General features: G+C 44.6%; 1 protein-coding gene across 3 annotated transcripts in view; it reads right to left on the minus strand.

Moving 5' to 3' along the window:
• Window positions 1-19,568, minus strand: part of ARMC8 (armadillo repeat containing 8) — a 95,014-nt gene extending 75,446 nt beyond the window's left edge. Inside the window, exon 1 of one of the 3 annotated variants that reach the window (XM_055125187.1) lies at window positions 19,288-19,568. In XM_055125187.1, coding sequence (XP_054981162.1) covers window positions 19,288-19,332 — 45 coding nt within the window. In that variant the 5' untranslated portion in view covers window positions 19,333-19,568. The remainder of the gene's footprint in view (window positions 1-19,287) is intronic. The other 2 variants (XM_055125186.1, XM_055125188.1) reach the window with 2 other exon arrangements.
• Between the last annotated feature and the right edge of the window lie 5,358 nt (window positions 19,569-24,926).

Here is a 24,926-nt window from a genome sequence, read left to right on the forward strand (position 1 = left end):
TGTAACAGTTGTTTCAGGTATCCTGTCTTCCAACACTGTGATGACTGGCCGTTTGCTGTTACCTGAGTAAGTGTCATTTTTCATCCTACATATGGGAGAGAACTTTTCTATAAATTGTGGATGTGGTGACATATATACAAGAATAGAGCTGAGCTGAAATTCCACAAAATTCAATAAGCAAATAAGTTAATGAAGTAAATCTTTTTCAAAACTGTTCATTTTCTATTTACAAGCATATAAATTAAAAAATTTAATGGTATGACTAATTCTTTGGTAATAGATTTTTTTAATTACATGAAATAGATAAATCCTACAAATGTGAAATTTAGTAAGAGTGAAGAAAATTAAGAAAATTTTAATGAGAAAATATGGATAGGCTGGTAAAAGTTAAAAAAAAGTCTTTTTTATCCTAAGAAAGGGAACAATTCATCAGGGGCTCTTCATTCTTGCCACTGTGGGTGACCTGAGTAACCTGTGTTTCTCTGCTCCAGAAACACAAGAAGCACGGGGGCTCCTGATTCCACCGGTTTGATATAAAGATGGGAAGGTCTGATGTTCTGTCCTTTCAATAAGTAGCTTCGTTCTTATTTCAAAACATGGTCAGCCTTTTACATTACTTTCTGGAGCATCTAGTAGCCAGAAGGGAAAGTACACTTTCCTCCTTTCTCCCAGCCTCAAGAGCAACCACACCAGGCAACCAGCTCCTGTGCGAGGCTGGCCAGGCTGGAACCATGAATCCCACCAGTTTTATGCTTTCTCTTTATTTGGGGTCACACCCGGCAATGTACAGGGGTTACTCCTAGGTCCGCATGCAGAAATCACTCCTGGCGGGCTCAGGGGGACAGGGGGGATGCCAGGGATTGCACCCAGATTGGCCATGTGCAATGCAAGCGCCCTACCCACTGCTCCTATAGCTCCACTTTCTGACACAGGCCTTAATGAAATGCAGTCATACACCTTCAAAGCCTCATTTTAAATATCTGAAGCCTTTTTTAAAAAAGCCACTGCAAAAGTATAGTTTATGCTTAGTACCATCCTGCAAAATTATATTAACAAAAATGTACATGGATTCCCTTCATCAGAAATTTGCAAATTAGAATGAATTCTAAAAAAAGAGTTAAATCTCCAGCATGGATGAGGAGTAAATTAGGAGGAAGAGGGCTTCAAGCAAATTTCTTCCTTGAGAAAACAAAACAGAAATAGGCAGTTAGTTGCACTCCATAGTGGTGAAGTATTATGTAGAAGCAATTTCTCTTTGATTGGGTGACTTCCTGTGACAGCCAGAATATGCACCGCCCACCACAGCCCTGCACTGATCTCCACCTCCTGTATTCATGCCTCTCTGGGCAATGTCTGACTCTGAGTGAGGACTAAGCACAGAGACTTGATCCTAGCCAACAGAATGCGAGAGAGGTGATGGGCATGAAGTCTGAGTTTCCTTGTGAGTTGCCCACACGGTATGGAAGTGAGGAGGACCCTGGCCAGAGGGAGGACAAGGCCCTCGGTTTCACAGACCACATGGCACTCCATCCTGCCAATAACTGCCGAGCTGAGCTTGGACATGGGTCTCCTGCTGACCCCCTGACTGCAGCCTAGGAGCCTTGGATAGCCACACCTGACTTACAGAAACACTAACAACACTGGAGTAATTTATCAGAATATCGAGGATAACTAAGAGACCTATCAGACGAACACAAATTCATTATCCACGATAGTTTTAAGAAGAAAAAGGTACTACAAAGGATTGTCACAGAGTCATATCCATAAACCAAGAGCGTCGGAGACAAAACTGGCCTCTAAGGTTACTCTGTTTTTATCCTTCCTTAATAACATGAAAGAAAGAGGGAAAACTTAGAGATAATTCATGTTTGGACAGACATCCTGAAAACTCAAAACTGAATCAGCCTGTCTTCTAAATAATCTAGCCCTGATTGGGGAGAATTAGAGTCTTGCCTAAAAGAAAAAAATTCTTAAGGGAGTTATAAAAACACAAATTATTAAATCCCAGACTTGCAATAAATGGAATTTAACCCCAAATAAAGAGAAATAAACGTGTCTGACTGAAGTTTTGGAGTAAAATCATGAATTTATAAGCAGATTAAAATGTTTAAAGATTGATAAATAATAAAATGTATTTCATTTAAGTCTTCCTCTCTATATACTTCATTACTTTTTTTTAATTTCTAAAATACTCAGGCACTGTGTACTAGAAATAATAAATTGACTTGGCACTGTAAGACTTCAGCTGTAACTCGAGGCAAAAAAAAAATGACTTTTCAATTATGAAATAGTGTTATTACCACATAGCTCAGAGCTGAGATCAAATGAAATAAAAAAAACAGAAAAATTGTAAATACAGCATATAAATACTGATTTCAAAAAAATTCTCTACCTTTGTACAAAAAGCAACTGCAAAAAAGTAATTGCTTTACCAATAAGTATTCATATTTTCTTTGTTATTAATATTTAAACCTCATTACTCAAAGATATCTTCTTCACAATAGCAGTTTTCTCCCAAATTAAGACTGCTGAACCTCTACAACTACATGTGGCCGGAGACAGTCCAGGGGTTACGAAGCTGCCTCCACGCGGCCAAGCCTGGCTCAGTCCTGCCACGGACTGTGGTCCTCTAACCACCACCTGGGGGACCCTAAGCACAGAGCCAGGAGCAGCCCCTGAGCACCATCCCAGAGGCCCAAACTGCCCCTTCAACCTGCCCCTCCAGAAAACCCCTAACTGTGGGGCCAGAGCTAGCTCAATGGCTGGCGTACGAGCTCTGCCTACAGAAGCCCCAGGTTCGACCCTGGCACTGCAGGGTCCCTCTCCTGAACAGCGTCAGGAGCAAGCCCAGAGCCCACAGCTGGGAGTAGCTCCTGAGCACCACCGGCTGTGGCTCCCCCTTAAACTTTGCTGATGCATGCACTGAGTCCCCCCAGCCCCCCACGCCCCACACAGAAGCTACTTCTGCAATCCTAGAATACTGCAAACCTTCCATCAATTGAGTTTTTTTTTTTAAAAAAGAGCTTTATCAAAGACTTCCATTATAGCTGGAGTTAACTGAGGTTGTTAGCAGAGTAAATTCAGTGAAGACCATCAAGCCAGGAGTGATTGATCTACAGTGTTCTCTCTTATACAATCAATCCAGGAAAAAAAAAAAGGAAGACATGATATTTTTGTAATACTGACATTTATTTAACATGTTGCAGTTGACAAAGAACATTCAATACAAGGGAACCTTATTCTGCCAAGGGCCATTTGGATATTTCTAACATCGTTGGCAGGCAGTACAATACAGGCAGATGGGACACGGGCAGCTGACAAGAAGCATATGTGTCTGTCCCATCATGGACCAGGGCCAGAACACATGATTTCATGGGCCTTGACAGCCGTGACCTGGTGGTACCTCACCCCTCCTGCCATCAGCATTTATTTCATAAGTCTATTATTCCATGAACTACCTGAACTTCACCATAAAGCTTCATGATGTTTAGGAGAGAGATGAAAGAAACAAAAAGCTAAGTAGGATGTTTGAATTTCGACGCTGGCACATAGCACTGGTGGTTCACACTTGGATGTGGCTTAATTAAATTCTGCAGCATCGCATCAACATATTAAAGCCTATTTCAGGCTGAAATCCAACATGTGAACATCTTTACCCTGCCGAGTACTGTGTGAGGCGAGGGAAGTAGATAAGGCAAGTGTCCCTTATTTTCAAGGGTCCAGAGTACAGAAAGATAATAGATAAGCAAGTAAGTTGGAGTAACCTGCAGCACATAAGCAAGGGAACATTAAAAATGGTCACAAGAGAAAAAAATAAATACAAGGGGCAGGTCAGCACATGCTTTGTAGCACAAGAGGCCCAGTCCCACATATAGTCCTCTGAACGCCACCAGGAGCAAGCCACCAGCACAGAGCCATGAGGAGCTCCAGAGCACCGCCAGGCAGGGCCCTAAAAAGATATGCAGGAGGCTGAAGAGATAGCAAAAAGGGCTGGACAAAGGCATGCCAGAGGCCCCCGGGGCTTCATTTTTCCCTCCCTTGTGACCATTTTTAATGTTACCTTTCTTATGTGCCGCAGGTTACTCTAACTTATTTGCCTCCCCAACACTAAATGGTCCCCTCCCCCCCAAAATACAGCCAGGGGTGCAAAGGAAATCCCTGCGCCTGGCAGTGTATACTCCTAAAACACCATAAAAAAAAAAAAAAAAAAAAAACAGATACAAGAGGGGCCGGAACAATAGTGTCGACCCTTCACATCCCATATGGCTCCCCAAGCACCATCAGGAGTGATTCCTGGGTGCAAAGCAAGGAGTAACCCCTGAGCATCGCCAGTGTGCCCCCCCAACCACCACAAAAAAACAGATACAAGAAAAAGATTACCTAAGATACTGAAATACAGAAGGGGTTATTGAGTGTTAGTTCTATGGAAACAGTAAGAAGAGTTCATCTGAAAGTGCTAGTTTGCACTAATTCCCCCAAATGAAAAGCGAAGGGACAAAACAAGGACATCAGGCAGACAACACAACGGTTTGGGAAATGAAAAAACTACTGCAATGATACTGATAACATTTTGGGAACTGCAATGATACTGATAACATTTGGGAACTGGACACAAAGGTCAAACTGTCAATATATAAATATTTAAGCAAAAGTGAAAAATGAAAATAAGAAAATCCAAGTCACATGTGTAGAATTTACATTTCAAAGGTGGGAGAATGATGAGAAATTGTTAGACACACTATGTAAGCAATACAGAAACACACTGAAGGACTCTACATCCTACGAAGCAAAGTGTCTGCAAGCACAGTTTCCACCCAGCACACCACTGCAGGCGCCAGGAAATGGGAGGGAAACTCAGACCCAGTCTCCTGAACTATGCGCATGACCTGAGCGCAGAAGTCAGGAAAACGCTTCTGGAGGGGTGGGTAAACGATCACTGTATGAGTGAAATGCAAACACAAAAGTTCATAAGTCTGTAACTGTACATCACAGTGAAGCTCTAATAATTTTTTTTTTTTAAAAAAGCAAACAGGGGCCGGAGCGATAGCACAGCGGGTAGGGTGTTTGCCTTGCATGCGGCCGACCCGGGTTTGGTCCCCGGCATCCCATATGGTCCCCCAAGCACCGCCAGGAGTAATTTCTGAGTGCAAAGCCAGGAGTAACCCTTGAGCATTGCTGGGTGTGACCCAAAAAGCAAAAAAAAAAAAAAAAAAGCAAACAAACAAAACACCAAAACTCCAACCACTCAGAATTCCTTTCTTTATATTATCCAAAAAAAGCTACGGATAAATTAAGGCTTTTATCCCGTGAAATTAAAATCATTAAAATAACAGAAAGTAAAAAAAGGAAAACGCTTCTGAACATGAAACAACTAAAAATTAATTTGAATTGAAATGTGTAATGAGCCGAGCTGTTTCTGGGAACAATCACGCATGTTGCAGTTCTGAGATACACATGCCTCGAGGTGCCTGGCTGGACTGCTGAGTGCCTGGGACTGTCGGGGAACCGAGGAGCCTGCAAGGGTGCCTACAGGGCAGCGGCAAGAATTTCCACCGTCCCAGTGACAACAGGTGCTGCCGCTCCCAAGTGGGCAAGGAGCAAAGGTGGGAGAGGGTCCTTAAGCAGGGCCCATCTCCCCAGAAGACAAAAGCTGTCATGTCTGCCAAAAATCCACTTTTAAATGATCAGAGACTAGTATATGATTCCATGTTATAAATATATACAAAAAATGTATCGTGCCACTTCATTATAAAAACAGGTTTCTAAGACTCTCAAATGCGTTCTTTTAAAAAGGACTGTGCTCAGTGGCCACTCAACACCTTTATTGCAAACCTCAATAGCTAATTAGAGATAGAGAATGAAGGGGATGCCCTGCCACAGTGGCAGGGTGGGGTGGGGGGAGATGGGATTGGGGAGGGTGGGAGGGATGCTGGGTTTACTGGTGGTGGAGAATGGGCACTGGTGAAGGGATGGGGTCCCGAACTTTGTATGAGGGAAGCATAAGCACAAAAGTGTATAAATCTGTAACTGTACCCTCACGGTGATTCACTAATTAAAAATAAATTAATTAATTAAAAAAATAAATAAAAAAAAATAAAAAGGACTGTGCTCTTGCAAACCACAACACCTAATCAGAGAGAGAGAACAAAAGAGAATACCCTGCCACAGTGGCAGTGTGGGGTGGGGGGAGACGGGACTGGGGAGGGTGGGAGGGATGCTGGGTTTACTGGTGGTGGAGAATGGGCACTTTGTATGGGGGAAACATGAGCACAAAAAATGTACAAATCTGTAACTGTACCCTCACGTTGACTCACTAATTAAAAATAAACTATTAAAAAAATAAAATAAAAAATAAAAAGGACTGTGCTCTGCCTTGTGGGGAACTCTGCAGGGATAAAAAGGTGCTCAACTCAGAAAGTCGCAACAAAAACCATGCCGCTTCAGTGGCCTGAACTCAGCTACCTGTCTAAGGGAGAAGTAACATTGCTGTCAAACATGTACACTAGCAAACACGCCGCTGCGTGAGGACTTCTCCGCTAGCAGGATGAAGTGTACCCCTTCAACGACATCACTAGGACTCAACTCCTTCTCCTCTGACAAAGGCCAACTCCACAACGAGCAACGCTGCCCACGCCCCGAAGTGCCAGGGACAGCCAGGTCACTGCTATCGTGCTCACACTGTGTTTTCCAGCTGGGTGCTAGCTGGGAGCCATGCCCTTGTGGCGCGCACACCCCCGTGGCTGTAGCAGGGCCAGAAATCCTGGGGTGCCAGGGTCTGCAGGCAGCAGAGCTACAGGGACATGGCGTGTGTGTCCACACCAAGGATTTGAGCAAGGCAGGTGTCTAACCACTGAACGACTGCCCCCAACCCCAAACAGCTCAAAGCCAGAGGGAGCCCCAGAACCTCTTCCCCATTCCCAAATCAAAATTTGATTTTCTGATGCCTCCAAATTTTTCCTGTTCAAAATACAAACACTTCCTTCCATCACATTGGCAATTTTATGAAATGTCAACTGAACATACTATTTGTATCAGTATAAGTGCCAATTATTCACTTTAAAGCCCAGAGACAATGTGTTTATATTTCTCCTCCAGAAACAAGGGCTAGCACAATCCAGAATATCAGAAATCTATTTTACTAAAACTGAAAAATCCACTGTACTTTAAAGTCAGCATTTTACATAACTGTGCCTTAATTTTAAATCACAGGTCACCACAAAAGTCTTAAGTACTGTCTCACTGTTGTCTGAAGACTTTTGGTGTCATATAGAATTTCTGTGTCAAAGAGTTCACTTCACTATTGAACAAATCTAACTATTAACAATTCCTTCCTAATTTTGAGGGGAAATATCCATATCCCCATGGAACCACAGATACATATACATATATATGTTTAATACACATGTCATTAACACGTTGAACTTTTCCTTGCAGACAGCGATCATGACCCTTCTCGATATTCCAAAGTTTTCACTATCTCCCAAAGAAAGGTTAGAAGAAAGTACTTAAGAGTGTGGTTCCTGAGTGCAGAGCCAGGACTAACCCCTGAGCACCAGTGGGTGTGGCCCCCAATCAAAAAAATAAAACCACCCCTCCCAAAATTAATAGATGAATTAAAGATTACTTGGAGAGTTATTCCAGTCAGAACTTCACAGTTTTACACTTGCATGGAGGGCTATTTCTAGTCCTTCGTGTGTGTGTGTATATATATATATATATATATATATATATATATATGTATATATATATATATATAAGCAGGGGAGTTAAGTAAAAGGGAAACAAAGAAAAGCCTTTTAACTTCTCTGCAGTGAGTTTCCAATGCAATAGCCCTTGCGATAGCCCTTGGATATTATCAACAGTTGCCATAAACATGCTTTGGCCATCGCAGGATTGGAAAGAGTTTAGCATTCATGCTTGCAATGAGGTACTGCAATGCTTCTGCTCTGAAATCAGGAAAAGCAATCTGAGCTGGCCAGTTCCCCCAAAGTGGGCGATTCTGCCCTCCCATCCCAACCGTGCTAAACAAGTCAAGGGGTGACAGTATCCTCAGGTCCAATAGAAAGGAACTTTTCTGTCGTAGGTGTATTTCTGGAGTGGGGAGTGGGGTGCTGAGTGATTTCTTTCTGACAAGGGGGCATGTGGTAAACCAAATACAGAAGCTCTGTTTTGGAGAAACTTTGAAGTTCCTTCTTCTGATCAAATTCTAGCCATTTACTTTCCACTGAAGTAGAAAATGTCTAAAGGCTGAAGGCAGGAAGAGTGAGCAAATGAACTAAAGATCTGTGGCACTGAGGTGTCTAATCGGGGAAGCCCGGGAGACAGAAATAATTTCTGGGGCATACGTGAGGTGCTGAGGAATGTGAGGAGTTTGACAATAATTAAAATAGTCTGTGGTTTGGCTAGGGTTTATTCAAATGTCTCCCAAGATGACAGGGTAGTACAGGAAATGTACTAGGATGATTCCAAGGCCTCTTTAATCAGGTCTGACAGCAGTGAAGCTACAGTTTACATCTTAAATTGTCATTCCAGATTGCAACCATGTAATGCCTTAGAAATGCAGGGTACCAATTTTCACGGTACACCTCAGCAATGGTATTATCCAGACAGACCAGCTGTCTCCTGATCTGAAGCGGGGCAGGGGGGGATTTGCTTTAGACTCTTAAGGGGCAAGGAAAGCCTTTGCCTTGGAGCTATCCATGGTGCTTGGCTCTCACTCACCCAGGGCGTAGCTAGTTTTCCTAGGATGGCTGAGATCTATCTGATCATCACCCCCACCAGGGCCTGTAACAATCCCTCTAACTTTATGCACCACTTCCATTCTGTCTGTTCCATGCTGCCTGTGCCAAGTTCCCCAAATGGCTTACTCTGTCCCTACCTTGGCTCTCCAGCTTACCTCGAACTAAGTCCCAAGTCAGCTGTACCACCAACTATACAAAGGCCTCTTTGTTGGGTTTAGGTTTTGGTTTTGGGCCACATCCGGTTCTGGTGGCCATAACTCACCAGGGTCAAACTCCAGCAGGGCACAACTGCATCTCTCTAGTCCTTAAGCTATTTCCTTGGCCCCACAAAGGCCTTTCTGTAGATGAGAACATGTTGTGGAAAGATCACGTATGCTCTGGGCAAAGATCATGACAGATCACAGTCAAGAGGCCCTTCCACAGTATATGAGTTTTTACTAACTAGTTGTTACAAATTTTACCAATTTTACCATTTGGTAAAACAGCAGTCAATGGTAAAACATCAGTTCCCAACTGATTCTTCATGACTTTGGATTGTTTTGCTTTTGGGGTCACACCTGGCGATGCACAGGGGACCATATGGGATGCTGGGACTCGAACCTGGGTCAGCTGCGTGCAAGGCAAACGCCCTACCCGCTGTGCTATGACTCCAGCCCCATTTGCTGTATATTTTTGTGGCTGACATTAGGATGAAATGTTAGCTCCAGACTGTTATGTGGGTATCAGAGAATCCATGAAGTCCTTGAAATTATGGGATATTTCAGGCAGATGCTTGTTCTGGAGGGAAAGGGCATTGGGACTCTTGTCCTTAAAGGGTTACACAGTGCTCCTCAGAGGCCAGGGCTGCAGTTCAGAGGCTGAGCCCACACCTCACAGCTGAAGGCGCAGGGTTTGAGCCCCAGTGCCCCAGATCAGCCGCTAACAGACTGGCCCTCTATTTCTGTCCTGTGATGTTACTTGGTTTGGGTTTGACTCCTGGTGCAGAGTTCCCAGACCCCTGGGAAGTCATGAGTGATTAGAGCATGTGATTATTCATGACGAGTCCCCTGAGCACACCTGAATTTTTGCTAATGGATTTGGCCGCAGCCCCGAGAGGGTCTCAGGAGGGAGCCCAAAAAGACGAAGAATTGGATGGTTTCAACTTTCAGTCCCAACCGACTGAAAAGAAAGCTGGTGAAAAGTGAAACAAACACTCCTGAATAAAGTCTGGGGAGTTTCTGGGTTAATGAATGCAGCTGTGTGCCATGATGGTGGCACCCAGTCCCACAGGGACATACATCTCTTCACTTGTGACCCTTCTCCATCTTGCCTTGTGTAACTTCATCTGGTTCCTGTGCAATAACCTCACAGGTGAGCTTAAAACACCATCTGGGCTTTGTGAACAAGTCTAGCAAACCGGCCAACCAGATTCATTGGCACCTCTGCTTTACCAACCTCAGGCTGGTAACCTGGTCTTGTAACTGGCATCTATCATAGGGGCATTCACAGAACCAGGGAATCTTCAAAACCCAGTCTTGTAAAACCCAGGAATTAGGTGCCTCAGAGAATTAGAAAAGTACTTGGTGTTATGGAAAACCTTCCAGAATATCCAACTGCTTACAAGACACCTCTAAATGGATGTCCAGAAAACACCTCAAGCCCAGCATATCCAAAATGGAATTGTTTTCCTTTTTACCCGTCTTACTCTTCATCACCCTTCTCAGTGAATGCTATCAACCTCATTGTAAAGGTAAAAATCCTGTGCATCATGCCTAATCATGCCTCTTCCCTTTTTCCTAGTCCCCTTATGCAATTTTTCAAACCATTACATAAGCCTAAAAAGTTCTTAAAAACACACCAGGAGGAAAAGAATCCCGTTCTCCTTAATAATTTTCCAGATGATTAAAATAAAGATTTCTTCCCACTGGGTCTTATCTTTTCAATCATAATAGCCAGTAGAACACTGTTTTGCCATCCTGCTGACCCCATGTCTGTCTTGTGAATATACAGGCTTGTACTAAACTTTTTCTGACTTTATAAAAATAAATCAAAACAGTTCTCTTTTATCAAAGTGACAAGTAGGGACAATTTCTGCAAAACACCTCTTATCTAAAATACTTTTCATGCCTACCTAAACTGCTACAGGGATCATTGTACCCACTGCACTATGATGGCCATCAGCCTCCAGTTTCCAAAAAAAAAAAAAAAAAAAATCACAGGAATTTTGCTTTGTCCAAAAAGGAAAAAAAAAAAAAAAGACGGGGCCAGAGAACTAGTACAGTGGGAAAGACACTGTCCTCACACATCATGGCCAACCCAGGCTCAATTCCCAGCAACACATTTGGTCCCCCGAGCACTGCCAGGAGTGATTCCTGAGTGCAGAGCCAAGAGTAATCACGGCACTGCCAGGTGTGCCCCCCGCCTCCCCAAAAAAAGTCCTACCTTACCAGAAGCCAACCTGACAGATGACACTGCAAAACAAATGCCAAATCAGAAATTGAAAGTATACAAGCAACACTAAAATTTCTGGCACTATTTTGTAAATTCATACTGAGAATGGGAGATCAGAAAAGATACTCGGACAAGTGAGATCCTTTTATTTTGGCGGGGTGTGGGGCAGGGGGGGAGTGTCACACTCTGCAATGCTCAGGAGTAACTTCCGGCTTTGTGCTCTGAGGACCACATGGGATGTCAGGAATCAAACCCAGGTCAGCACTTTTTTTTTTTTTTTTTGCTTTCGGGGTCACACCTGGTGATGCACTCCTTGCTCTTGTACTCAGGAATCACTCCTGGAGGTGCTCAGGGGACACATGGAATGCTGAGCATCAAACCCCAGTCGGCCGTGTGCAAGGCAAACGCAATACCCACTGTACTATCAACCCCACCCACTGTGCTATTGCCCCAGCCCGTCCCAGCCTCAGGTCAGCTTTGGGCAAGACAAATGTCTTACTGCGCTACTGCTCCAGTCTCCAACAACTGAAATCTGAACCCTCCTCAGGAATTTTAGGGATTTTTTTTTTGCTTTCTTTTTCTTTGTTGCTTTCTCTCTTTCATTTGTTTTGTTTTTTGTCTGGGGCCACACCCAGCAGTGTTCAGGGCTCACTCCTGGCAGTGCTTGGGAAATCATATGGGGTGCTGGGAATTGAACCCAGGTCAGCCACATGCAAGACAAACACCATGTCCACTGTATTCTCTTTGATCCTTGAAGGTTTCCAATCTTAGTAAAGTTTCAAAGGCTTTTTGAACTCTCATGTCTGAATCCAGGGAGCAATCCTTCTCTAAAGACAGTAAGTTTAGTATCTTCCATTAGTTACATGTTGCAACTGAAGAACAGGAAGTTGAAACTAATTGATTTCTTTTAGAAGCAGTTCCTTAGGAATCTATATTTATTGGCATTTTTGAGAACAATGGCAAACTTAAAAAATGTGCTGATCAGGGATACGCATGTGGCTCAGTGATAAAGCACTTGCCTTTCATATATGAGGTCCTGCAGTCACTTCTCAGAGCACCCCCTGCTCCACACACAGAGAGCTGACCAGATTTTGCTTTGCATTTATTGCTCAAAACCAAGAGGCCACTTCATGCTTATAGAATACTTGGATTAAATTTCACTTAAATTTTTTTCTGTCGGGTACCCATGAAAGAGAGAAAATCAATATGCAGCTCAACAAAAACTTACAATCACCATAAACAGAATAAAATCAAGGAATATCCCGACTTGGGATATTCAATATAGCTTCTCCAAAAGACATGATGGCACTGGGAAGACTGTAAAGAAGGCAATAAAAAATAATCAGGCAGTAACTGTCCATACCAGCCAATATGATTCAAAGACATTTTATTATCTTTCTCAAATCATTACAGAGAGATCAGTAAAATGCAATCATTCTCTCAACACGATTCCTCATAGAGCATAAACTTGCATGTTGATTAAGTATCATTATCAATTTTTTAAAACACACACTTTGGGTATTATGCCTAAGAAATCTTCAAACAGTTCCAAGGTTCTGTGGATTTCCTCCTGTCTTTTCTAAAAGCTTTATTTTAATGCTTAAACTTTAACCTATGATTTATTTCAAATTACTTTTTGTATAAGACGTGAAGTTAGAGCAAGTAAACAAGGATTACCTGGGGAGGGGGACACTTAGGGCTTACTCCTGGCTCTGTGCTCAGGGGTCACTCCTAAGCAGTGCTTCAGTGCCAGGGATCAAAACAGGGTCCATGCCTGAGCCCCTGCCTGCACTCTCTATCTGGTCCAAGGTTCTCATTTGGTTTCTGGAGGCCACACCCAGCAGAGCTTACTCATGGCTCAGTGCTCGGGGATCACTCCTAGTAGGCTCAGGGGACCAAATGGGGTGCCGGTAATTGAACCCAGGCTGCTGCATGCCAGGCAAGCGCCCTGTCAGCTACACTATACCTCTTCGCCCCAGCCACAAGGTTCATGTTTTAACCTATTGTGAAGGGAGTAAGAACCATTGGCTAGGAGAAAACGTACAAAGTGCCAACTGACAAAGGCTCACACCTATAGAAGCTTTCAAAACTCACCCTGCTTTTGTTTTTGGTTCTGAGCCACACCTGACAATGCTCAGAGACTATTCCGGGCATGGGGTGGGGTGGTATCACTTATGGCAGTGTGCAGGAAGATGCGTGGAGCCGGGGCTTCAAGCCTGGCCTCCGCACTCACAGCAGCGCCAGCCCACGGAGCTCTCTCCGCGCTCCACAGACTCCTTATTAAGTGCACCAGAACACTGTTAACCACTCCTGAATATAAATGGAAGCTTGCTTTCTGAAAGAATAAAGCAGTCTGGTAAAACACAAAACAAACATCCACCACACACACACACACATACACCCTCAGTAGTCAAATTAGAAAGTAGGCAAAGACACATGAAGAACTGTTTCATTGAAGAGGCTATATGGACAGCAAATAATTTGGCATTATTAATCATTAGAGAAATGCATGATATCACAATGATAAGCTACCACTTCACATCTCTTAGAACTGTTAAAATAAAAAGCAAGTACAATACCAAACATTGGAAACTGGATCTCATATACATTACTGGGAGGAATATGAAATGGTCACCATTCAGTTTCTTTTAGAAGTCAACATACTAGGTCAGGGGAAAGACTCAAAGGGCTCGAGCACATTCTTTGCATGCAGGAGGTTGAAGTTCAGCCCTCAGCGCCACCAGGGGCAACCCCAAGCAGAGAGCCAGAAACTGCTTAAAAACAACCAGTCAAAATCTAAACACCCTGCACAACCTCAGAGTTGCACTAGGAGGTCCACAAAAATATCTGTAAATAGGTTATAATAGGCAAGAACTGGAAACAACCAAAACGTCTAATAGGCAAATGGTAAAACAAAATATGACACCACAAAATATGACTTCATAATATGGCTACACACAAAGGAATTCAATGGGCTTCCGGCATGTTTACAGAGAATGACAAAATCAAATCCCAAGAAGTGACATACTATATGACTGCACTTATGTCACATTACAGAAAATGTCAGAATTATAGTGATGGAGAGGAGATTAGTAGCTATGGTTAGAGCAGGGTGGGAGGGAGTTTAAGGGAGCCACAGAGATAGAATGGCAGGGATCACAAAAGTCCCTGGAGATGTCCAAAATGATCCCTGAGCTCAAAACCAGGAATAAACCCTAAGCAACTCTGGGTATGGCCCCAAAACAAAAAACAAACAAAAAAAGAGACAGAAGAAGAAGAAAAAAGGAGGTTAAGGTTTATGATTAATTCATTCTGTATCTTTACTATATGGTGGTTACACAATATACAAAAACCTATACAAATTTTACCAATATCAATCTACTGATTTTGATATTACAGTATAGTAATATAAAGTCTAGCCAACAGAGAAACTGGGTGACTGGTACAGGGGAATCTCTCTGTATTATCTTTATAACTTTCCCATGAATCTACAATTATGTAATTATTTCAAAATAAAGTTTTTAAAAATGCAATCAATGTAAAAACATCTAGACGTGTGGGAATCATGGTAAAATGTATGTTTATGAATGTATAAATTTGTAAATTTTACAGTCACATTGAAATGCTAGGCACAAATAATAGAGAAATTAGAGGGTCATGGTGCAGTAAGGAAAAGTGCTTTCCAATTCCCCCAAATAATTCAATCGACATTTCATGAAAACGCAGTATAAGCAAAATGTCTTAGTATCAAAAGGAGTTAAAGAAAAAAATCAAACATTGTAGCACTGTCGTCCCATTGTTTATCAATTTGCTCGAGCGGGCACCAGTAACATCTCCATTGTGAGACTTGTTACTGTTTTTGGCATATCGAATACACCACGGGTAGCTTGTCAGGCTGCCGTGTGGGTGGGATACTCTCAGTAGCTTGCCAAGCTCTCTGAGAGGGACGGAGGAATCGAACCCGGGTCGGCCACGTGCAAGGCAAATGCCCTACCCGCTGTGCTATTGCTCCAGTCCACACCTGGAAATTCATTTACTACAGGTATAGAGTAATTATTAAGGGTCTCAGAGCCTCTGTAGCTGTTCCTAGGACCGGAGATATAGCACATGGGTAGGCTGTGGCTGACCTGGCTCGGATCCCTGGCAGGTTCCATCCCCAGCACCCCATATGTTCTCCTGAGCACCACCTGGAGTAACTCCTGAGCCTCACCGGGTGTGCTCCCTCATAAAACACAACAAAACTGCTCCCTCCATTGGATGCTCTCCTGTTTTTCATGGTATTTCTCGGCTCACTTTGGTATCATTTCTCTCCTTAACTACTACTGCCCACATAGAATAGGGTCCTCGACTACGTGCCCAACACTAACACTAATCACCGTTCACACACACACACACACACAGAAAAAACCTGCATGACAATTTAGTATCTATTTCCCCTACTAAACAAACAACTCCAGAAGAGACAGGTCCGTGTAGCTATTTACAGACCCAATGCTATGTCTTGCAAATAAAAGAAACTCAAAACATGGACAAATCCATACCAAACTGTGATTCCTACGTACAAATGAACAAACAGTGAGAGTTACTGGGTTTTAAAAAAGATCATTTCAACTTGAACTTTTGGTTTTGTTTTGGTTTGGTTAAGTTGAAGCCCCTCACTTCAACTTGAGAAGTTTATATGGAATAGAAGGTTTATGCAGATGGTAAATAAAGCTTATACCCAAGGTCAAAGAGATGGTATACAGATAAGGCTCTTGCCTTGAGTGTCGTGAGTGTGGGGGAGCTGAGTTGCTCCCCAGCACCCCTCAGGGTGTTCAAGTCCACCAAGAGTGATGATCCCTGAGCACTGCTAGGTGTGGTCCAAGAACAACAATAACAAATACAAACAAAGCTGAATACAAACATGAGTCTTTTGGCAATAGGAACACACTAAATAATTGGAAGTGTGTGCTCACAGTATAGAGAATGGACGTGAACAGAGAGGGTGAGAAACAGTCGTGAAAACTGTGAGGACATTGTGGTAATGCAGGTATCAAATGATACAGCTCAGATTAAGAGGGTGGCCCTTGGGAAGAGAAAGATGTGAAAAATCTCAAGAATGAAGAGTCATCAGAATGAAAGGGCTGATTAGCTTGACAGGCAGGGAAGGGGGGAAAAAGGCAGTCATTTCCAGAGGTTTGACAATAAGTGATCAGTGAAAATAATACCATTCGCAACAATGAACGGTCAAGCTGTCTTAGGGAACTTTGCACTCTAGGAAGAAATCCACAGGCTTGAAGATCCAAGTGTCCTCACTTAGGGAGAGTTCAGCCCGGCAATGCAGTTGGTCACGGTTAAGGTTATGAGGGTGAACAAGCTCTCTCAGACTGAGAAGGTACAAAGAGTCTTAATTGGAAATTCTTTCAAACCACTTGGGTGGATGAGTCAGGTTTATTAAACTATAAGACCATTGGGGTGGAGAGTGCCCGGAGGGCATGGTGGCTTGCCCCTGGGTACACATTATAGGCTCCATATATAACTGGCACATAAGAAGTAGCCCATAAAAGGAATTTAAGACAATTTCTAATTAATATTTCCTGTTGCACCTGCACTTCCAAAACATGTCCTAGGTAAGTCTTTAAACAGCAGAGTCTGGGGCCAGAGAGACAGGACAGCACCGAAGGTGGTCAGTCGCCTTGCATGCAGCCCACCAGGGTGAGGTCCTTAGGACTACAAATGCTCCTCTGAGGACGCCGGGAGAAAGCCCTGAGCAGGCTGGAAGGACCCCCAAACACAACAAGCAGTCCTGGTTAAGAGGAAACTCAGAGCAGGAGCACTAACTAGCTCTACGTCAGACGGCAGGTTGGAGCCGCAGCATCACCTTTGCCCCTGGGATCCCCAGATGCAACCAACTATCAGCACTCTCCTGGGAACAGCCCCACCAGCTGTGACCCAGAAACCAGAAAATAAAATAAAATTAAAGGTACAGTCTTCCCTTAAAATTAGTATAATCTAAAAAAAAATTTTGTGTAATCCACTAATTTGGGCAGTTTGGTTTTTTAAAAATTTTTATTGAAAAATTTGGGCAGTTTAACTTATTTAACCAACACTTTCAGTTCCCAGGGTTCTAGTACTGAGGGACAGAGAGGTCTTGGGGGCACTAACCCATGGGCAGCCTCTACTGAAAACATGTTTTATAACAAGTCTCCAATGACTAAAGCAACTCTTCATAAAAAGCAGTTACTGAAATTAAAAACTAATCAGGAAATACTATTTACTGAGTGCTATCACATGCACTTATTTAAGTTTTCTGACAATGTACCAAAAAAAGCTTCGGGCTAAATAAAAGTTCATCATCATCATCATCATCATCCCGTTGATGTCGATTTTCTCCAGCGGTCTCAGTAACACCTCCATTCGTCCTAGCCCTGAGATTTTATTTTATTTTATTTTATTTTTGCTTTTTGGGTCACACCCGACGATGCTCAGGGGTTACTCCTGGCTCTGCACTCAGAAATCACCCCTGGCGGTGCTCGGGGGACCATATGGGATGCTGGGAATCGAACCCGGGTCGGCCGCGTGCAAGGCAAACGCCCTACCCGCTGTGCTATGCTCCAGCCCCTAGCCCTGAGATTTTAGAAGCCTCTCTTTACTCGTCCTTCCCAAGCGTGAAATAAAGGTTACGGGAGAAAAATTAACAGGGATTTGAGAACCATCAAGATGCATACTTTAAAAAAAAAAAACAGTAACAACAGCAACAAAAAAACACAATGGCCTGTTCTCCCACAGGGTATTACAGTTAAAAGATTGGAGAAACAGGTTAATGTGATCCAATACTTAGGTGAGTAGTAACACCCTCCCCATTTACGATTTTAAAATAAGAAAAAGCACTGCCGAAATAGATCAAAAATAAATTTGTTGACCACACCCCCATACACAATAAAATCATCGAATTTGCAGAATATCATAGCGCCCTAACCCTGAACCATAAGTAAATGGTCCTAGGTGCCCTCGGATAGGTGTGTTTGTAAAGGCCGCCAAGGAAGAGAAAAGAAACAGGTGAGGTCATGCTCGAGAAACTCGACAAGACATTTATGACTGTTACTCTCTCCGTAGTGGACCAATTTCCACAAAGTCTTAAGAACAGGTTTAGGACAGACTTTGCCTGCGCGTTTCCAACAATCGCTAACAGACCGTAGGCAAACAGCCGAGCAAGACATCTCTTTCCAATCTGTTGCAAAATGTTTCAAAGAGCTCTCCCAGCAACTTTCACCCGGGTCTAGGGGCGCCAGAGCGAAGGGAAGAAAGTCGCCTTGCTGAGATAAAGAAATTAGCACAATCCCCATCACACTCCCAGGTTTGTCTTTTAGGCGTTATCAACACGGTCCTTTCTTTTGCTTAAGAAAAGAGAAATTAGCAAAATGTCTTGAGCAAAATTAGCAAAAGAAGGAGGAGGGGTGGTTGAAGCTAACGGAAAATGGAAAAATGGAAAACCAGCCACGTTTTCCCGGTGCCTAGAGCTCCGACCCCTGGGGCACCGCAGAGAAAAGGGCCTGAAATAACTGGACCCGCCGGGAGCCGTTGCAACTGATGCGAAATTCCCGTTGCCAAGACGCAGCCGGTCCAGCCCGCGCCCGGGGTGGGTGGGGGGTGGAGGCGGGTGCTAGGGGAGCCGGGACCCGATCTGCAAAAGCCCCGCCGCTCCGGCCCGGCCACTCGGAGGCGGTGCTGGGGGGCCACGGACCTGCGCCCCACTCGGGCCAGAGCCGCGCGCGCGGGGGGCGCGGAGCCGAGTGGACGCTTCGCGCCCAGGCCGGCGGCCACCCCGCTGCCCCTCGGGGCGGAGGGGGGCGCCGAGAGCTCCCCGCTCGGGAGAAGCGGGATCGCGGGGCTCGGGAGCGGGGGGGAAGCTGCTCCGGGCCAAAGTCCAGCGCGTCGGCCGCACGCCCACCGTCCCCGCCTCGCCGGACGCGGCGCCCAGCACCCCGCATCCGCGGGAGCGCCGGCGGCGCGGAGTCCCCGTCTACGCCGCCCGCCTCCCCCCCCCCCCCGCCCCGCAGCCGCCCGCTCCCGCCCGGGCCGCGAGCCGAGCCGGGGGCGCCCCCGGAGGGCCGGGGCGGCCGGGGCGCGCGCTCACCGAGAGGACGCTCATGCGGATTGGGGTCTCCAGCAGGCACGCCATCTTGCGCCTCCCCACCCCGCTGCAGCGGGCGCCCGCGCGGGGGCCGGCACTTTCGCCAGCGCGCCCCGGGGGGGACCCGCGACGGGCGCGTCCGCGGGGCCACACGCCCGCCCAGGCGAGGCCGCGCCGCGCGCGAGACGCCGCCGAAGCGCGGCCGGGGCCTGCGGCACGGACGGCGCACCAAGAGCCCCGGAGGGGCGCCGCTCGCGAATCGTCGGCGAGGAAACGCCAGCTACTCCCGGCCTGGCGGCGAGGCGGGGAGGGCGGCGGGGTGCGGGGAGAGGGGGCGGGGCGAGGGCGGGGCGAGGGCTGGTCCGCGCATGCGCAGACGCGGCCCGGCAGCCCCACCTGCGGCGCGCGGCAGGCGGAGCCTTGCTCGGCCGCTTCGGGCTTCGCCGGGTGTATCCCGGAGTCTTTGCGGCTGGAACCTGTGCGTTTTGGTCTTAGGAGAAAAAAATAAAAAACGACTAGGGCGTGCATCTGCACACCAAATTGAAAGTTCACGGTCTTTACTCCTTATTTGCACCGAATGGAAAGCACTTAGAGTCGCTGTAATTCCTTTTTTTTTTTCTATGCGATCTTCTGCCATCAATAAAAAGGGTTTCGCCATCCAGCAATGCTTTATCTGCCCAACCCATTGATTCTAGTGTAGTATTTAAAAAAATAGAGATGCTCACGCATAGGCTTCATCCTTGTTATTTCGCTTTTTTCTTGCTTTTTCCTTTCTTTCCCTCTGACGAGTTTCTGAATCTCGTTATGGTTCCATTTTTCTCCTCTGGAATAAGGCTTATGGGAATTGAGGCGGGTTGGGACTGGGGTGGGGGGGGAGAATAAGACTCTTAGAATATGCCTGACATGTGGGAAGTGTTTTCATATGGGCCAGCATTTCTCCAGCCTCTGAATCAAGTAGAAAAATATGGGGACAAATATCTGAATAATTCACGCCCAAATGTGCTCAAAATGTGCTCATAACTGAAGCCAAATAGACATAGCTCTGTTTTGTTTTGTTTCCTGATTTCATTTCATTCTCCTATTCTACTTTATGATGTGTGTGTGGGTGAGGGGGTGTACATGAAACTGACTTGGCCCGACAGGTTTCACCTTCCTGCTGCTGGTGATCATTGAGATTTTACAGTAACTGTTGCAATGAGCAAGAGTTAACTTGTCTCCTTTTCATTTCTGTAGCCCCTTCTCACTTGCCTGGTTAGTTCCTCTCCCAGTAGCATGGCCCTTCCCAGCTGGCTCATAGCATGGAGCCTCTCCTACACTTGGTTCTCCTCTGCCTTCTTTTCTTCACCCTCTGATGGATTTCTACATCTGTCACTGTATCACTGCTATCCCATTGCTCATGGATTTGCTCAAGCAGGCACCAGTAACGTCTCCATTGTGAGACTTGTTATTGTTTTTGGCATATCCAATACTCCATGGTTAGCTTTCCAGCTTTGCCGTGTGGGTGGGATACTCTCTGTAGCTTGCCAGGCTGTCGGAGAGGGACTGGATGGAGGAATTGAACCTGGGTTGGCCACGTGCGCTCCAGCACATTAAAAAAATAAAAATCAAAAATAAAGACTATTAAAAATTTTTTAAAAAGAAGTAGAGCACTTCCCCTGCATGTGGCTACAGAAGTTGCAATTCTAGTTCAAATGTCCAGCATTATGTATGGCCCCTCGAGCATCACCCAGAGTCACTCCTGAGCACAGAGCAATAGCTCTTGAGCACTGCTATGTGACCCAAATTCCCCTGCCAAAAAAAAAAAAGAAAAAAGAAATGGATTTTAATGTTTATCACCCAAAAAGAAAAAATATGCAAATTCAGCAACAATATAGAATATAGAAAGACAAAGCAAAAAATTATATAAGTACATGACAAACTTAATAATTCTTAGATATAAGACTGCATTTTTTCCAGTAAGCAAAATATTTTTATATAAAGATATGCAAGATCCAAGGTAAGGAAGATAGCTCAGTGGGCAAAAGGACTCTTTTTTTTTGCTTTTTGCTTTTTGGGTCACACCTGGCAATGCACAGGGGTTACTCCTGGCTTTGCACTCAGGAATTACTCCTGGCGGTGCTCATGGGACCATATGGGATGCTGGGAATTGAAACCCAGTTGGCCGTGTGTAAGGCAAACACCCTACCCACTGTGCTATTGCTCCAGCCCCACAAGAGGACTATTTTTTTAAAATGTGTTTTAATTTATTTAATCACCATGAATTACCAAGTTACAAAGTTATTCATGATTGACTTTTGGGCACACAATCATCAGCACCAATTCCTTCACCAGCATCCTCTTTCCTTCCCCAGTGTCTCCAATTCCCACCCGCACCCCAGCCTGGCTCTACGGCAGGCACTTTCTTTTTTTTATTTTTATTTTTTTAATTTTTCAAGTGAGTCACTGTGAGAACAGTTACAGGGCTTTTAGGATCGAGTCTCAGTCATACTATGCTCAAACACCCATCCCTTCACCAGTGCACATGTTCCACCACCAATAAACCCCAGCATACCCCCCTCCCACTCCCCCTCTGCCTGTGTGGCAGATGATTTTCACTTTACTCTTTCATTACTTTGATTACATTCAGTTTTCGACAGGAAACTCACTATCATTATTTGGAGTTTTTCTGAAACAGTCAGACCTATCGGAATGGCGTCATTAGATTATATGTTTTCTATTGTTGGTAACAAAGATCATATGATGTTGCATGGTCTCGAAAGCGGCCGCCCAGGTTTGGAATTCTGGTATTAAGTCCAGAGGTATTTCTGCTAGCAGTCGCTGCATTCCAAGATTGGTTTCTGTGACGCTAGGATCATGGCTGTGCAGGAGCGGAGGAGCTGTACATGGGCAACAACTTGGGGTCTCATTTGGGCAGGAGGCAGGGACGGTTGTGCCTCCCCCATTGCAAGATTCCCCATGCATCCTGTCCCATCACTGCAAACTCCTACCTCTCTGTCCAATTATGGCAGGCACTTTCCCTTTTTATTTTTTTATTTAAGGTACTGTGGTTTGTGCCCACCCAAGAAAAGCCCCCACCAGCCACTTGCTTCCACAATCTATTATAGCATTAATTCTTGCCGATGGATCTGTGGCTCCTTATAAACCACTGAGTTTCTGGAAAGCAGGATTTTCATTTTAGAATTTTCCATCTGCTACAATTCTATTTCCCAAACGTTAGTGTGCTGTGTGTCGTACCCGTGCTCTTTGCTGATCTGCACCTGTGTGATATTATTCACACGACTTTTCTTTTGGAGTAGGGGGTAGAGGTTGTGGTGGTTACTGCTTTTTCCTGCCAGACCCAGTCAAATCTATAGATCCCTTTTAGGTGGTATAGAGCAATGTACATCAGAGCTTACAGCTGAAGCATCTCTAGAGCCACAGCTGTAAGCAGAGGGGATCCAGGCTCCCTACTGACCCCGAGCCTGGTTGAGGGACCCCAGTCACTCAGCATCTCCCTCTTGTGTTTTTTCCAGAAGACTGACATGTTGTTTACCAAGAGTAAGTATTGAATAGCAACTCCTCCAGTTGGGGGTTCAGGAATCTCATTGATGGTTCTGATTCTGCCCCTCCATAGCCTTAACTAGACTCTTTCAACCCATGTAATGAGAAAAACCTAGAAGTGAATTAAAAAAATTTTTATTGAATCTCTGTGACATAGACCCTTACAAAGCTGTTCATGATTAGGTTTCAGTCATACAGAGTTCCAGCACCCATCCCTCCACCAGTGTACATTTCCCAATACCGGTGTCCCCAGGTTCCTCCCATCAACCCCCTACCCCCACCCCCAGACTGCCTCTATAGCAGGCAACTTTCTTCTCTCTCTCTGTCTCTCTGTCTCTGTCTCTGTCTCTGTCTCTATCTCTGTCTATCTCTCTCTGTCTCTCTCTCTCTGTCTCTCTCTCTCTCTCTGCATTGTGGTTTGCAATACAGATACTGAAAGGTTATCAGGTATGTCCCTACTTTTAACACTCAGCTCTTGTCCAATGTGATCATTTCCAGCTATTATTGTCATACTGGTCCCATCTTACCTACCCTTCCCCCACACACACACATATACTTTGTGGTTGATTCCAACCATTGAGCAATACTCCTAGCCTCTGTTTTCCCTGGCCACAGATATTAGTCATTATATATGTATATATACATATATATACATACATACATCATGAATGCAATCATTCTATATCTGTCCCTCAGGAGTGAAATTTTATTTAGTCTCCATGTAACAGCAATGATGAAACAGCTTTGGCTTCATGGTGGATCCATAGCCAATGGGAATGAAATTTCTCCCCATCCTACCTTGGCTCTTAACTCAGGGACATTGTTAATTACTAAAAACAATTACCACAAAATGTGGATTTAATAAAGGAAAAAGTAGAAACAAAGAACAGGGGCTGGAGCGATAGTACAGCGGGTAGGGCATTTGCCTTGTACGTGGCCAATCCGGGTTTGATTCCCAGCATCCCATAGGGTCTCCTGAGCACTGCCAGAAGTAACTCCTGAATGCAAAGCCAGGAGTAACTCCTGAATGCAAAGCCAGGAGTAACTCCTGAATGCAAAGCCAGGAGTAACCCCTGTGCATTGCCGGGTATGAGAAAGAAAGAAAGAAAGAAAGAAAGAAAGAAAGAAAGAAAGAAAGAAAGAAAGAAAGAAAGAAAGAAAGAAAGAAAGAAAGAAAGAAAGAAAGAAAGAAAGAAAGAAAGAAAGGAAGGAAGGAAGGAAGGAAGGAAGGAAGGAAGGAAGGAAGGAAGGAAGGAAGAGAGAAAGAAAAAAAGAAAGGAAGAGAGAAAGAAAGAAAGAGAGAAAGGAAGAACAGAAGTATCTGAAATTATTTTTTCAGGGGATTTGCTTCACAAGCAGCAGTAGGAAGACCTGGGGGTCCCTCATACCAATTCTCCCCAACCAGGCTGCAGGCCATTCTGGAGGTCTGGGAAGGGGGTGATTCCCAGACCCTGTAGTGCTGGTGATTGTCTGAGCTATGCTCGTGGTGCTCAGAGTTCCCCAGAAGTATGCTTAGTAACGTTTAAGGGACTATGTGGCACTGGACATTTAAATGGGCCTGTCACATGCACAGCATATGCCTTAAACCCTCTATGATCTCTCTGGCCCCTGAAAGTATTTCTAAATAAGTGGAACTGCCAGAATTTGGAAACAAAGCTACATATTTTAATGAAGAGGGGAGTTGTCCACGAGCTGCAATGCTCCTTCGATATTTAGGGCACCATACATAATGCCAGGGATTGAACCAGAGTTGGCTGCATGCAAGGCAAGTATCTTAAACCTTGCTGTATTTCTGTATTTCTTCACATCCTCCTCCCTAGAGCACCCTCTCTCTCTATATATATATGTATATATATTTATATTAGAGCTATATTTTACAACAGAACCATACCTATGCAAAAAGAAAAAAATCTTGGTATAGGAAGTTAAGGTCAACCAAGAAACTGAATGGATTTAAAGAACCTTAAAAAACACTTGAAAATGGAGGAGAGGCTTTACATAAATAATAATATAAAAGAATTAAGTAGACTAGCAATGGCAGAGAAAAGGTATAGTTTAATAGACACTTTCTTGAGCACACATTGTACCAGGGATGCAAGTGA

The sequence above is a fragment of the Sorex araneus genome, chromosome 2 (assembly GCF_027595985.1).
Source record: "Sorex araneus isolate mSorAra2 chromosome 2, mSorAra2.pri, whole genome shotgun sequence".
NCBI lineage: Eukaryota > Metazoa > Chordata > Mammalia > Eulipotyphla > Soricidae > Sorex > Sorex araneus.